The 14,370-nt window shown below is 39.9% G+C and overlaps 1 protein-coding gene across 2 annotated transcripts; it reads left to right on the top strand.

Annotated features, from left to right (window-relative positions):
• The first annotated feature begins 586 nt into the window (after positions 1-586).
• TMEM168 (transmembrane protein 168) lies at positions 587-14,234 on the top strand. 2 transcript variants are annotated; one of them, XM_083463501.1, is made up of 6 exons: positions 1,430-1,951; positions 2,552-2,668; positions 3,835-5,101; positions 5,833-5,975; positions 7,754-8,028; positions 10,649-14,234. In XM_083463501.1, exons 3-6 carry the CDS (start codon positions 3,965-3,967, stop codon positions 11,194-11,196), a joined length of 2,103 nt encoding a protein of 700 aa, XP_083319627.1. In that variant the 5' UTR covers positions 1,430-1,951; positions 2,552-2,668; positions 3,835-3,964; the 3' UTR covers positions 11,197-14,234. The 2 variants fall into 2 exon arrangements, with proteins under 2 accessions (XP_083319628.1, XP_083319627.1); XM_083463502.1 differs by lacking the exon at positions 2,552-2,668 and having other exon boundaries at positions 587-1,951.
• Positions 14,235-14,370: the final 136 nt, after the last annotated feature.

The raw sequence follows: 14,370 nt of genomic DNA, 5'->3' as shown, positions 1-14,370 counted from the left end.
CACAGAGAAAGCTGTGTAAATCTGGGGAGTTTTAGGGTTAACAATAATAAAGGAATCCAGGTCAACGCAAGGAAGAATGTGTAGCACAAAAAAATTGCATTTGTGTTTTCATTTCATTTAAGTTTTTTTGTGAACACATTAAAAGAAGGTACGCAAACAGCTTTTGAGTATTGCTTGGTGTGTGCTATATTGCCCAGTTTGCTCTTGGTTATGTATGACACTACTGCAATGATTAACTTGTTGCAAAGTATACAGTGTGAGTGCAGCATTTTATCACAAACCATAATAATCCGTATATTTATACCAGATTTTATACATAATCTTCAGAAATGTTTTAGAGGTATTCAGAACTGGGGAAAAGGGCCTACTTCATCAATCCAATAATGCCTTGCTCTGGTCCCACCAATTTATTTTTAATATACCTGATTTAAATAATGTTTAAACACCAACTGTAGGAAACTTTATAATTTTTAGTTTAGAATTAAAATAACATGTATATTACCCATATTATCCACTTCTAATATATTTTGGTTCATATATAGCAGATAAAAATATTTAGCACTCTTTGTGCATTCATTTATTTCCAAAAAAAAGTAATAGAACATATGAATTCATCACTGACGCTTACCACTGAGTTTGCGTTCCTATTTACAATGAATTGTTTAGAATGAAATATTTTGAGAATTGTTTTAACTTGCCACTTTCACAGTCTTAATCATTTCCCCTTTTTAAAGCTTGCAATTACTAGCCTGTAACTTGTGCAACTTAAATAGCAACAACAGATATCAAACAACAAAGCAACTTCCGGCACCAATTTTACTAAAGCCCATTGGTCTTTGATGCACCAAATTAAGGCCGCTACCACTTTGCAAAGGTATAGAATTAAACAGAGGTGTTCTTCAGATATCTCACCTATAAATATTGTTCGCACCCAATGTAAATAAATCATCTTTTCCAAAATTAGTTGAGTTTTTAAGCATTTATACTGCCTATGCCCAGCATTGGCCATTGTTATGACAGCAGCAAACTTGTTCTCAAGGGAGAGCTGTTAAGATAGAATGTGTGTACATGTGATAATACCGTTTTGGTTGGCTGGAACATGCCATAGATTATTTCGTTTGGATTGTGTGAGAGGTGGCCTCTTTTCCACCAGGGTGTGCAGACCAAGTGGCCCAAGGCTCTTGGTGCTCAGTTAAGTTACATTCAAGCAATATCCACCCTTGGCTTCAAAATGTCTTGGGCCAGCCTGCCCACCTGTATAGCCTCTAGATCACGGTTTCCCAGACTCGGGTCTCCAGCTGCTTCCGGACTACAATTCTCACCATCCCTATCCAGCAGGACCAGCGGTCATGGATGATGGGAACTGTAGTACGAAATCAGCTGGAGATCCCAGTTTGGGAAACCCTTCTCCAGATGAACTGGGGTGTACCTGCCTTAAGAAGCCCTTCTCTTCCTTTGACGGCAACCTTCTGAGCTTTGCAGCACCTCAGCAAGTTGGAAGCCACTCTGCCCATGCCCAGAGGCCAACGACGTCTTGCCGAAAGCCCCTTTTTGATCAGGTTGGGGACCGTGCTGGGGGAGCCACTCCGCCCGCTGCCAGCCCAGGACAACGACGCCTCCCTTTGCAGCGGGAGACGCCTGTGAAAAAGCAAACACAGCCAGGGCGTGTCTCCCCCCATGCAATCTTCCCGAGGGCTTGTAAGCGACGTCTGGAAAAGGGGCCCACAGAGGCGAACTCCTCCGTTGGCTGCGGGTGGGAAAGCGACGCCGCTCAGCTCAAGCTACTCTGGCGTCCGGGATTCCTTCTCTGTCAGCAGCCTCGCCCGCCCGAACGCCCTCCGGACGCGTCGCCTTTTTGAGCCCTCGCGCTCCCCGTACCCGCGGCAGCCAGGGGAGGAAGCGTCAAAATGGCGGCGGGAGGAGAACTTTTCGGAGTGAGCGGCGGCGGCTGGTGAGTTAAGCTGTGAAGGGGCAGCCGGGGAGGGGTGGGGGGCACCCGGTTGTAAATGGGGCTCGAGGAGGCGAGGCGGAGTAGGGTGTCATGGGCAAAGACAAGAGGTTTCGGCCTCCCCTCCCTCAGACTTTGGTGGGGAGGGGGGGGGGCGTCCCCTCAGAAGTGAGCGGCGCCTTTGCCAGCCTCGGCTACAAGTGGCGGTTGGGCAGGTGGGGGGGCGGTTCTTCTCTCTCCCCCCCCCCCCCCGGCCGTTTGCTGAAAGGAAGGCGCTCCTCTTGTCTGTCTGTCTGTCTGTCTATCTATCTATCTATCCAGTCCGGGCCTTGTGATAGGTTTCTCCCCCCAAGGTCCGCCCCCCGCCCCACAAGCGGTTCCTGAACTAGCGCAGACTTTTGGAAAGAGGCCTGCAAGGCATGGAAGGGAAAGAAAGTTGGGTGAATAGGGAGGAACTCGCCTTGCTCCTCCGGGGCAGCCAGGGAGCCAATCAGACGCCGCGCAGCCGCGCCCAGGTTGCCCTGCATCCCAGCGCACCTGGCGCGACGTCACTAAAAAAAAAGAAAAAACCTCAGGAAGGAAGTATTCCCCTCTTTTTAAAAGGTTTGAAACGGGGGCTCTTCTCCAGGTCTTTTAGAACTCAGGAAGCAACAATAGCGAAGCTCCCTCTAGAAAATTTCCAAAAATGGAGCTGTCGAAGTCTTCGGAATTCTTTCTCAGGTTCGGTGTTCAACGAAGAAAGAGGAATGGGGGGGGGGGCGTGTTTGGCATGATATCAAAACTCCAAGGCAGGCATAGGCAAACTTCGGCCCTCCGGATGTTTTGGACTACTGTTCCCATCATAGAATCATAGAGTTGGAAGAGACCACAAGGGCCATCGAGTCCAACCCCCTGCCAAGCAGGAAACACCATCAGAGCATTCCTGACATATGGTTGTCAAGCCTCTGCTTAAAGACCTCCAAAGACCACTGGTCCTGTTAGCGAGGGGTGATGGGAGTTGTAAGCGAAAACATCTGGAGAACCGAAGTTTGCCCCATGCCTGCCAAGGTGTGCACTTTTAACAGTAAAAGGGGAGTTACGCAGATTTACATTATTTACCTTTTTTAAAAAAATATCTGCCGCCCAGTTGAGCTCTTGAGTGATCCATGCATTTAAAAATTCAAAGGCAAACAAAAGGAGGGGAAATCAATATAAATCTCACCACAAAGGTGAGTCTAGCATCTTCATGATACTGCTTTCACTGCATGCTGGAGATGCACCTCTTTGAAGTTAAGATATATTGTATGGTGGAACCACCTCTTTTGCTGAAAGCATATGCTTTCAGCAAAAGAGGTGTTTCCACCATAGTGTATATCTTAACTTCAAAGAGTTCATTTGGAATGGTTTTACTTATTTTTATTGTGATGGTTTTGTTCATTTTTATAATAAATGTATATTGTATATTGTTGTAACTTGCCCTAGGATCTTATGGTGAAATCTGATAAATAAAACAAACACATAAACCTAATAGCAGGAAGGGTTTTGTGTGTGTGTGTTGCACTCAACATTAAAATTAGGTGTAAAACATTAAAAGCCCATCAGACTGAAAGAGGCTTCAGTTTCTGGCAAAAGACTCGTTGGTTCATTCAGACCAACTAGGCTGTTCAACTTTATATTCCTGTAATGTTTAAAACATGGAATTTTGTATATTCACTTGTGAGCACATATTTTTAAACAAGATTTACATATGATCTGCACTACTGTTAATGTATCATACCGAAATTAGAATATTAAGTATTTGAATGCTGATAATAACTATATAAACATGCCTATTTGCTTTATCTGTAAACTTGTTTAAAATGTGTAACTTGAAGTTAATGTGGTTTTTTCTTTTTCTTTCAGTTCAGTATGTCAGTAATCCCTAGCAGTTATTGATGAAGCAACGCTACAGGAGGCTGCTTTTGCTTCACGTTTATTGGAGGAAATTCAAACAGTTATTTCCTGTGAACTGGATGCAATCACTACGAGTCAGCTTACATGTGTAGATCATTGCGTTACTGTGTTAGCCACTGTCTCTATGCAGCAATGACAAGACTAGATGAGGCGAACCGAGAAGTGAACATGCACTCATCTGTCCGGTATCTGGGCTATTTAGCCAGAATTAATTTATTGGTTGCAATATGTATGGGCCTTTATGTCAGGTGGGAGCAGACAGCAGATGCATTAATACTTGTAATTTTTATCCTGGGACTTTTTGTTCTTGGAATTGCCAGTATACTTTATTACTATTTTTCAATGGAAGCAGCAAGTTTAAGTCTCTCTAATCTTTGGTTTGGATTTTTACTTGGCCTTCTCTGTTTTCTTGATAATGATTCTTTTAAAAATGATGTGAAAGAAGCGGCAACCAAATATTTGCTGCTGTCTTCCATAATCATAAGAATATTGTTTGCTTTCGTGCAGAGGATATGTGGCTGTATTCATCATCGACCAACTTTGCTGACAACAGTTGAATTTCTTGAGCTGGTTGGATTTGCAATTGCCAGCACAACCATGCTGGTCAAAAAATCCATGAGTATTATCTTGTTGGTGGTGGCTTTGGCAATGCTGATTATTGACTTACGGATGAAGTCTTTCCTGGCAATTCCAAATTTGGTAATCTTTGGAGTCCTTTCCTCTTGGTTATTTTTTCCATCCCTACTCATACCAACGAACCCATTCGCCTTGGGATGCTTTTTCAGCTGTCTCATAACGGATCCACTTCTTGACATTTACTTCAGTGGACTTTCAGTTACAGAACGTTGGAAACCCTATTTGTATCGTGGTAGAGTATGCCGGAGATTTTCAGTCATTTTTGTTGGCCTTATCGAACTTATTTATTTCATTCTTTCAGCCCTGAAACTAGGCGATTTGGATGTCTGGTATTTTGTGATACCTGGCTTTTCCATTTTTGGAATTTTCTGGATGGTCTGCCACATCATATTTCTTATAACTCTCTGGGGATTTCATACAAAATTAAATGACTGCCACAAAATATATTATACACACAGGACAGAGAACAACAGCCTGGACAGAGTTATGGCATCAAAAGGAATGCGTCATTTTTGTTTAATTTCAGAGCAACTTGTATTTTTTAGCCTTCTTTCAACAGCAGTTTTGGGTACTGTATGTTGGCAGGTATGTTATAATGGTTTTACATCCTCTTCTGTTGCTCTTAGAATGGGGGGATTTTGTATCAAAATTCATGGCATGTAGCAAGTTACTGCATCTGATGTGTAGTAGAGTCCCTGAACATACCAAACAAGCAACTAAATCAGATGGGTGGCATATAAATAACACAATTACTATCATCATCATCATCATCATTATTTTGTTCCACAGTGGCTTAGATGAACTGCAAAATGTGGCCAGTTTACAGCAATGGAATGAAGACACCAGATGATGTTACTTTATGCTCAACATAAAATGAATGACAATTTGTATGATAGTTTGGAAGCTAGTTTTATTTTAGAGTGCATACACAAGAGCCCTTCATTTCTCCATATAGAAATTAATTGCAGCCTTGGTGGGGGAAGTTAAATATGTTCATTCTTAACTATCCCACAATAATTTTGCAATGCTACCTTTTTTGCTACCATGAATATTTCATTTTAGAACTGGAAAGGTAGCATGTAAGTTTTCTAATAAGCAACAATAAATCAATATATTTTGCTATTTTCAAGGCTGTTTTCATGTTGCCTCATGCAATCCATTATATACTTCCACACAGTAATCTTGTTAGCACTACAGTTTATATACTGAACTATTTACAGTAGGGTTGCTGAGGAAAATTTGTGAATTACAGATTTTTCATTTATATGTGCTAATTGCTATAATATAGCTAATGATTGCATTTGTTTTTATTTTAGAAATTCAATGGAATCTTCATGAGTGTGTTTCTGATTGTCTTGCCACTAGAATCCATGGCTCATGGACTATTTCATGAACTGGGCAACTGTTTGGGAGGAACATGTGTTGGCTATGCAGTTGTGATTCCTACCAATTTCTGCAGGTATTATGCCTTACAAGTCAACAGTTAATGCAGGCATCTTATTAGGTGAAGTTATTAGACCAACTTCAGTCTCTCCCTCACCAACTAAATACAGTGGTACCTCAGGTTACATACACTTCAGGTTACATATGCTTCAGGTTACAGACTCCGCCAACCCAGAAATAGTACCTCGGGTTAAGAACTTTGCTTCAGGATGAGAACAGAAATCGCACAACGGTGGCGCAGTGGGAGGCCCCATTAGCTAAAGTGGTGCTTCAGGTTAAGAACAGTTTCAGGTTAAGAACGGACCTCCAGAACGAATTAAGTACGTAACCAGAGGTACCACTGTACTAAATACTAATTTGTTGACTTAAATTTGGATTAACTTCACACACACACACACACGTCTTTTGTCCTAATGGTACTCTGAAAAGTTAAATATTTTGACTTGGCTCCTCAGGTGCCCTCTGTGAAAAGAAGCGATTTAAATCCACTGGAGGGTCCACTGGCGGAAGGAATTTTTTGCATGTACCCCCATCATGTTCTGGAAGTTCACCCAACCCTCTGGAGCAAATTTTCAGAGTGCATAGGAGCAGATTTCCAGAGGGCATGGGGAAACATAGGGTTCCTCATGCTTGCTGGCAGGAGTATAGTTAGGAGCCAAGCCACTATGTGTGTGGATGTAATGATTTGTCTGCCTTTCCTCCTTAACATTTGTTAATAAGAAAATGCACTAAACATTATGAGAACAAAGAGAGAGGGTTTTTTGTAGGGCAGGGGGAAGAATAAATGGTGTAACGCCCCCGGGCAAATGACGAGGCCATGCTCTGTCCTGGAGACCCTGCTGAGGGACTTCAGTTCTGCATTTGTAGGGGAGACAGAAGGATAAAGCTGCCTCCATCTGTGTGCGCTGTGCTGTGCAACCTCATCTTTGTGGAATGGGGGTTGCTGTTGGAGTGAACATGTGGAAGAAGAGGATGGGTAAAGCTCATCATGGTTGTGGAACACAGGGTGGGTGATCACCTCCCAAACTCTGTTTATAAGACCAGTTAAGCTAGTTAAGAATGTATCAGACAGCTAATTAAATTGGTAGGTGGTAATAGAGGATTATTTACCACCTAAACGAGAACTTTTTAAGTAGTACAGATCTTCTCAGTGATTTAGAGACCTGTTTTAAGACACTTGTAACTGAACATTCTAAATTAAACTAAGTAAGTCCGCGCAGTGGTGAAGTGGTTCAAAGCTCAGCTGTGGGTAGTGAACAACGTAACACAGGAGTACAGTGGTGCCCCGCAAGACAAATGCCTCGCAAGACGGAAAACCCGCTAGACGAAAGGGTTTTCCGTTTTTGAGCTGCTTCGCAAGACGATTTTCCCTATGGGCTTGCTTTGCAAGACGAAAACGTCTTGCGAGTGTTCTGATTTTTTTTCACTCCCCCCCTTTTTCTAAGCCGCTAAGCCGCTAATAGCCTTTTAGCTGCTAATCCGCTAAGCCTTTAATAGCGCTAAGCCGCTTATTTAATATTTAATAATATTTAATAAAATTAAAATTAAATTAAATAAATTTAAATAAAATTAAAATTAAAATATTTAATAATATTTAATTTAATAGCGCTAAGCCGCTTATTAGTTGCTTCGCAAGACGAAAAAACCGCTAGACGAAGAGACTCACGGAACGGATTAATTTCGTCTTGCGAGGCACCACTGTAACTTCCATTATTGCAACATAAGGACTACCTCCATTAATGACAAAAGCTAATTTCTCCCTTTTTCTTCTTCTCTCCCCTCTGTTTCTTCTAGTCCTGATGGCCAAGCAACACTGCTTCCACCTGAGCATGTACAAGAGCTAAATTTGAGATCCACTGGCATGCTTAATGCCATCCAAAGGTTCTTTGCATATCATATGATAGAGACTTACGGCTGTGATTATTCAACAAGTGGAATTTCTTTTGACAGCCTTCATTCTAAGTTAAAATCTTTTCTTGAACTTCGGACCCCTGATGGACCCAGACATGATACCTATGTGTTATATTACAGTGGCCATTCTCACAGCACTGGAGAATGGGCACTTGCAGGTATTCTACGTTTGAAGCTTTTCATAATTCTGATTTCTTTGTCTTTAAGAATATTTAAGTTTTAAGATTAGATAACCTGATATTTATGAAATTAATAATCCATTTGAATCATAAATACTATGAGTAGGTCAAAGGGAGAGGGAGTAGAAAAGGGTTTTAAAATCTCATTTGTGCATTTGATTTATAAAGTGTTAGAAATTTTCATATGCAATCTTAACTAATTATTACACCTTTTCAAAAGTTGCCGTGGAAGGTGCATATTCATTCAAAACACCACAATATTTTGAATTTTGCCCTTATTAGTTTCTTCGAAGAGTTTCCAGACTACAAAACCAGCACAAACAGCTTGGAGTGAGATGTTATTTGCTCTTCTTTCATGTTGTATTATTTCTGGGTTTTCCCCAATTTTATACTATTCCACCTTTGCAGATGCATTAATGGAAATGGGACTGCAGTAGTATAACTGAAGAATCTAAGCTAGTGTCTGTTATACACTAGTCAAAACTGGAAATTGCAAAGGAGTGCAAGATTATTGCCTCAATTTCAGTTAGTTGTAGCTGACTAAAAGCACTCCATGCTGCTGCTGTTATCTGAAGAGGCTTAACACAAAGTTGGGAGCAGTTATAAACAAAATGTCAAGAAAAAGTGGTAACGGAGGAACAGGAAGAAGTTCCTTGACAGTCATATGTGAAGCTTGTATTTAGGCACTTCACAAAATTTGCATTAAAGAAAATATGGCATAATCAGAAGGAGGAAAGGGGCACTAGTGACAGATTGATTTTGATCAGTTTACTTAGCTCTCACAGTGAAAACCATAGCATACAGCCTATCCCTGCTTTTTGAATACAACCAGAATTCAGAACTGAAGTGTGGCTGATATTGTGTGCCACTTTTATCAGTCCTTGATATCCTGTGCTAGGTAGAACATGCAGTCATTAATGGCATGTATCCTGCAGGAGAGGGGAGGTAAGAGAATTTCAGCTCATGCCCAGTTCTTTGGATTCAAGACAGTGTATTGAGTCTCCTACCTCTGGAGAAGATTAAAAAAAAATTGGTGAGAATGAAAATCTAAACATCCAGTTAGTATTCAAATATGAACAGGATCCTCTGAGGAATAACTCTGTGTAGCAGAGCAGCATAGACTTAGGACTCTAATGACATCTTTAAGGAAGGTTTACTGTATTGGGCTTGTCTAATGATGTTATTTCATTGTTGGAGGCTTGGAAGTTTAACAGTGGTGTGTAAAATAAACTGCTAAGTAGTCATAAATAAACCATGAGCAGCAAAACAGCTTGGAAAGTTGAGTTCACTGACTGAACGCAGTGTCAAGGTTTGGGCAGTAAAGCTTTGTCTGTATTACTGGAACTGCCTGCTTAACTGCCACCTCTTCAAATGTGCATGTATTCTGCTTAGAATTACAGCATTTGTATGGAGCAAATAGAGAAAGCAGGAAGTAGCTATATTGTGTTAAGAGAAGTATGTGGACAGTTTGTTTTATTTAAAGATTCTGATCACAGCACGTGATTTTAGGGGAGGGGGGACATACGTGCTTTTCAAGTAGTGTTTCCTTACTTAGGCCCAGAAACTCTACTGAATATAATCAGCAGTGTTCTTTCTGGATTTTGAAGCTATTATTGGAGAGACCCCAGAACATCTCTATTTTAGCAATATTACTCGATAGCATTCAGTCAGTTCCCGAAATGCACAAACAAAGGGAGATTTGCCATTTATTTTGTTCATTACAAATGAATTACTGGAATCCTTTTTTTAAAAAAAAATAATTTTTATTACATATTTTCTTGGTTTACAAAAGTACATGTATTGTTTCTTAAACAATGTGGTAGCACTTTGTGAATTAATTAAATAAGAAAATTATACTGGAAGCTGACCATTTTTCTAGGCTAGCGCAACCGAGGAGTTCAGAGTTTTGTTTTGTTTTTCTTCTTTTATCACCGTTCCTAAAAGAACTGATGAAAGCCCTAGGGCAACATCTCTCCTAATTAAAAGTCAGCTGCTCCCACGAGTGGCACTTCTGCTACTTAAGAGTTAGGGTGGCTGCTCCAGTTACTTCTGGTTATATATCATGCTGCTGCTTTTAGGATCAAAATGGAAATTCCTAGCAAGAGCATGGAAACCTGGTCATGCCGAAGGCATCTTGCTCATTTTAGATGCATGGACTTTTAGTGAAGGGTCACAGTTTTTAGACATTTGCAAGGGATTAAAAAGCTAAGCAGAAGTGAGTTTTTAAGTGGTTCCTGAATGCCTTTACTAAGTTAGTGCCAAAAGCATGAATTTCTCAGCTATGATCAGAATTAACCATAGGTGCAAGGTTTGGAGGGATATTTTCAGTTTCTGGGCCCAAACAGGTAATTATTATTTTAATTATTATTTTTGTCACAGTTGATAGCTTGGGTCCTCTATTCACTAGCATTCACAGCTTCAATCCAGTGTGCACAGCACCCTTTTCATATGCAATCAGTCTAGAAATTGATCTGAATAGGAGAACATTGTGGAAATGTGTTCCGCAAGTATTTTACATCCTAACCTGCTGTGTTAGAAGCTAAGCTGCCATGTGAATGTTTCATTTTCAGTAACAATTATATTTCTGGTTTCCCTACAGGTGGTGATGCATTACGGCTCAACACACTTATAGAATGGTGGCGAGAAAAGAATGGCTCTTTTTGTTCGCGGCTTATTATACTGTTGGACTGTGAGAACTCTCAGCCGTGGGTTAAAGAAGTAAGAAAAGTCAGCGACCAGTATGTTGCAGTTCAAGGAGCAGAACTGGCCAAAGTGGTAGACACAGAAGAGTCAGACCTCCCGCACCTTGGTGATTTTACTAGAGAATGGGTTGAATACAACTGTAATCCTGACAACGACATCAGCTGGTTTGAAAAAGGGCGTACTGTGAAAGCCATGTATGGCGTGTCAAAGCGGTGGAGTGACTACACATTGCACTTGCCAAGTGAAAGTGATGTTGCCAAACACTGGATGATATATTTCCCACGCATCACTTACCCACTGATTCATCTGGCAAACTGGTTCTGTGGTCTTAATATCTTTTGGGTTTGCAAAGCTTGCTTTAGGTGTTTGAAAAGATTTAAGATGAATTGGTTTCTTCCCACAGTTTTGGACACAGGACAAGGCTTCAAACTCGTCAGATCTTAATTTAAGAACCAAAGATGATAAGAACTGGGAACTCATAGAAAATATGACTGATTTTTATTTTTAACAGTTTACTGTTTGAAGAAACTTTGCTACTTTTGTAGCTGTATTCCCTTTGCTCATTGTCCCGAGCAACTAAAGTATTTGCAAAGGGTTTAGAAACCTCATTATAAAACAAAAAGCAGCAAAAATGTTAATTGTTATTGAGCTGAATCTGAATTCCATGAAAGTTATGAAACATGACCATGTCCTTGAGAGACTGGTTTGTCTGCACACTTGCACAAATTGATTTAAATTGGCACAGTTTCCATGCTTTTTACTGTTAAATTCCTGATGTGTTCTCAGCACACCACTTGGCACTCATATATAAAAGGAAGTAATTATGATCATACGTTGCTTTGATAAATTCCAGGCTTCCAGAAATAACAATGAACTGAAATTAAAACAAAGCAAAGAACTATGTCAGGAAGCTAGTAGCAGTCCAGGAATGCTTAAGTGAATGTAAGTTTGATAGCCTTTTTTATTGGAATTCCATGTACTTAGAACAGCAACCTTACAAGATGCATATATGGAAACAACTTTCATTGATGTCAGCAGTATTCTTCGATGGCAAGGCATGAGGTTGAACCCAAATCTTAGCCATCCATAAGCAGAAAGACTCCTTCCATCAGTGGAAGGCTTTTGATCCAGTTCAGAGGCTGTTCTCTCCAATAGATCATGGTATTACAGATTTAGAACTCCTTCCAATGCTCTGGCACAGGTTTTTTGAGGATGCAAAGGGCTACAGGAAAAGGAAGCTCAGCAAAAATATTCCCCACTTTCTACCAGTGGAACACCCCCTGTAGAACTCCACTTCTGCAGTAACAAAATCTGGATCCAAGCCATCATGTTTCATCTTGGATATCATAGTTAATATCTTCATCAGAGTTTGTAATGGCCTCACTTAAAAATGATACAAAGATTGGCAGGGCCTTGAATTCACTATTGTCGAATTCAACAAAGTTGGCTTGGTATCAGACCAGCTTTGTTGTCTTCACTTATATTAATCAGGTGGTAACGATCTCCTGAAATATATTTCTCTCCTCAGACTGAAGCACATTATCTTTCTTTATGTAAGGGAACACAAAAGGCTGTTTGTGGAAAAGAATATATGTTCTTGCCTCTTTGAGGCTTCAAAATCTGGCCTTAATCATTTTAAATTGCAAAACTGGAAGGGGTTGAAAAAGGTGCTCATATGAGAGAGATGATATGAGTACTGTAACTCCCTTTTGAATATTTCCAGCTGTTGGATTTTGGCTCATTCTATTCATTTAAATAAAAGCTATCATCCACAAATAATTTTATCACTTCGCTAGAACTGCCAGATCTTAAAACTAAAATCCCTGTAAACTAGTATCACACCCCCACACGTTTACTTTCCATGTGGAAGTTCAAGTGTCAGGTTTCTCTGTCATCTATCAAATTATATCAAAACTCTGCTTCATGAAAGAACACATACTGAGACACACGGTGCCTTGAAAGCACATTTGAAACACATGTTCCACTTCAAAGAATTATAGGCCGCCATAGTTTAGTTCTCACAGAGTTACAATTTCAAGCAACCATTAACAAACTACAGTGCCTAGAATCTTTGAGGGGGGAAATGTGCTTCAAATGTGCTTTAAAGGTATAGCGTATATGCAGCCCAAATTCTTACATTAACATTTTTAAGGGAAAGTTATATTATTTTTAGCTACCTGTCAAGCACTGCAAAACAAGTATTCACTATTTAATGCATTAAGAGCAATTCACATATCCAGGCAATTTGCCATAGAACATTTGCTGAAAACAGCCATTTAATAATACTTCTGCACTAAACAAACCTTTCTCTCACATAGATCATGGTATTACAGATTCCTGAATTTATTGGTAGCAATTTCTTCTCTTGCATAGCCTATCCCAATGGCAGTAATAACCTGCAGATACTTGTGTTCCTAAACTAGATGTTTGCACAGAGAGATAATGAAGAGATGCTGGTGGGATCAACTGTAGGTTTGTCCGGCACAAATAGTAACAAATATCAGGGCCCCCTTCTCCCACGACTATTATTCTGGGATGGAAGTATGATCAAAAGTCAGGGAGTGCTGTTTATTCCAAAATGAAATGAAACGTGTGCACAGTTAACTGAGGGATGTCAGAATTTGAGGCAAAGGAAGACATTGAACAAGTTGAATGACTTGTCACCAATATATGACGTTTATTAGACATGTAAGCAGGCCCAGATGAATTCAAGGAGAATATTCCTACCCTGACAGTGTGTTACTGGGTTTCTATTTTCAAGTGCAGGTTCAGCTGAAATGTCATATTTGATTCCAGATTAATAGTTTCCAACAACCTACATCACATTATGCTGAATGGAGTGAACAAACTAGAAAGTAAATGATTTACTGACACCCAACATTTTGTGTGATTCTTTTGATATTGTTTGAGAATGACATGGTTCTGTGCAGAGATTAGCTTGGCTCTTTACATTTCATTTTGCTTCCTTTTTATACTTCACATTTCCTAGAACGTGTAAATGTTCATGTCTCCAAATAGTTTTCATCTAATTGAAAAGCAGATAAATGATCTCGGCAAAAGGAGGAAGCCATTTCCTTTCTCATACAATTGCACTTTCATCTGTTCTAATTTCTTTAGCAGTGCTTTGAAACTTTCTCAACATTGAAAATGAAACATTTCTGTTGGATACATTGTGCTTCCTTTGGATTAATCTCACTAACATTGAGCTAAACCAGAGTGTTAAAGGAGTTTATTGGCAGCAAATGGATAACATTACTCTTATTTTTTCCCCATTGTTACCACTCAGTTTCTTTTTATTGAATTTGTTCTATAAAGGGATCGTTTAAATATATGTGGCTTTTTTGTATGCTTCTTTTTAAATTTTGATTTCTCAAGTTCTACATTCAGTTACCTTTTCAGGTATTCAGTTTCATGGTCTTTTTGTTTGTTTTATTATTTGTTATATTCAAAATAAAAACCACAATAAGATTGACTGAAAGTAACATTCATGAATGACCTTACCTTTATTTTCTACCTGGGAATGAGACAGCTAGAAAAAAGGCTGGTTTGCACTTACTGCTAAAACCGTGGTTTTGCATTATGTGCACGACTGATCTGCTAGCTAGGGATGATGGGATT

The sequence above is a fragment of the Podarcis liolepis genome, assembly GCF_965112155.1.
Source record: "Podarcis liolepis genome assembly, chromosome: 10".
Lineage (NCBI taxonomy): Eukaryota > Metazoa > Chordata > Lepidosauria > Squamata > Lacertidae > Podarcis > Podarcis liolepis.
Note: the sequence above shows the minus strand (reverse complement) of the source record. Positions and strands in the feature narration are given on the sequence as shown.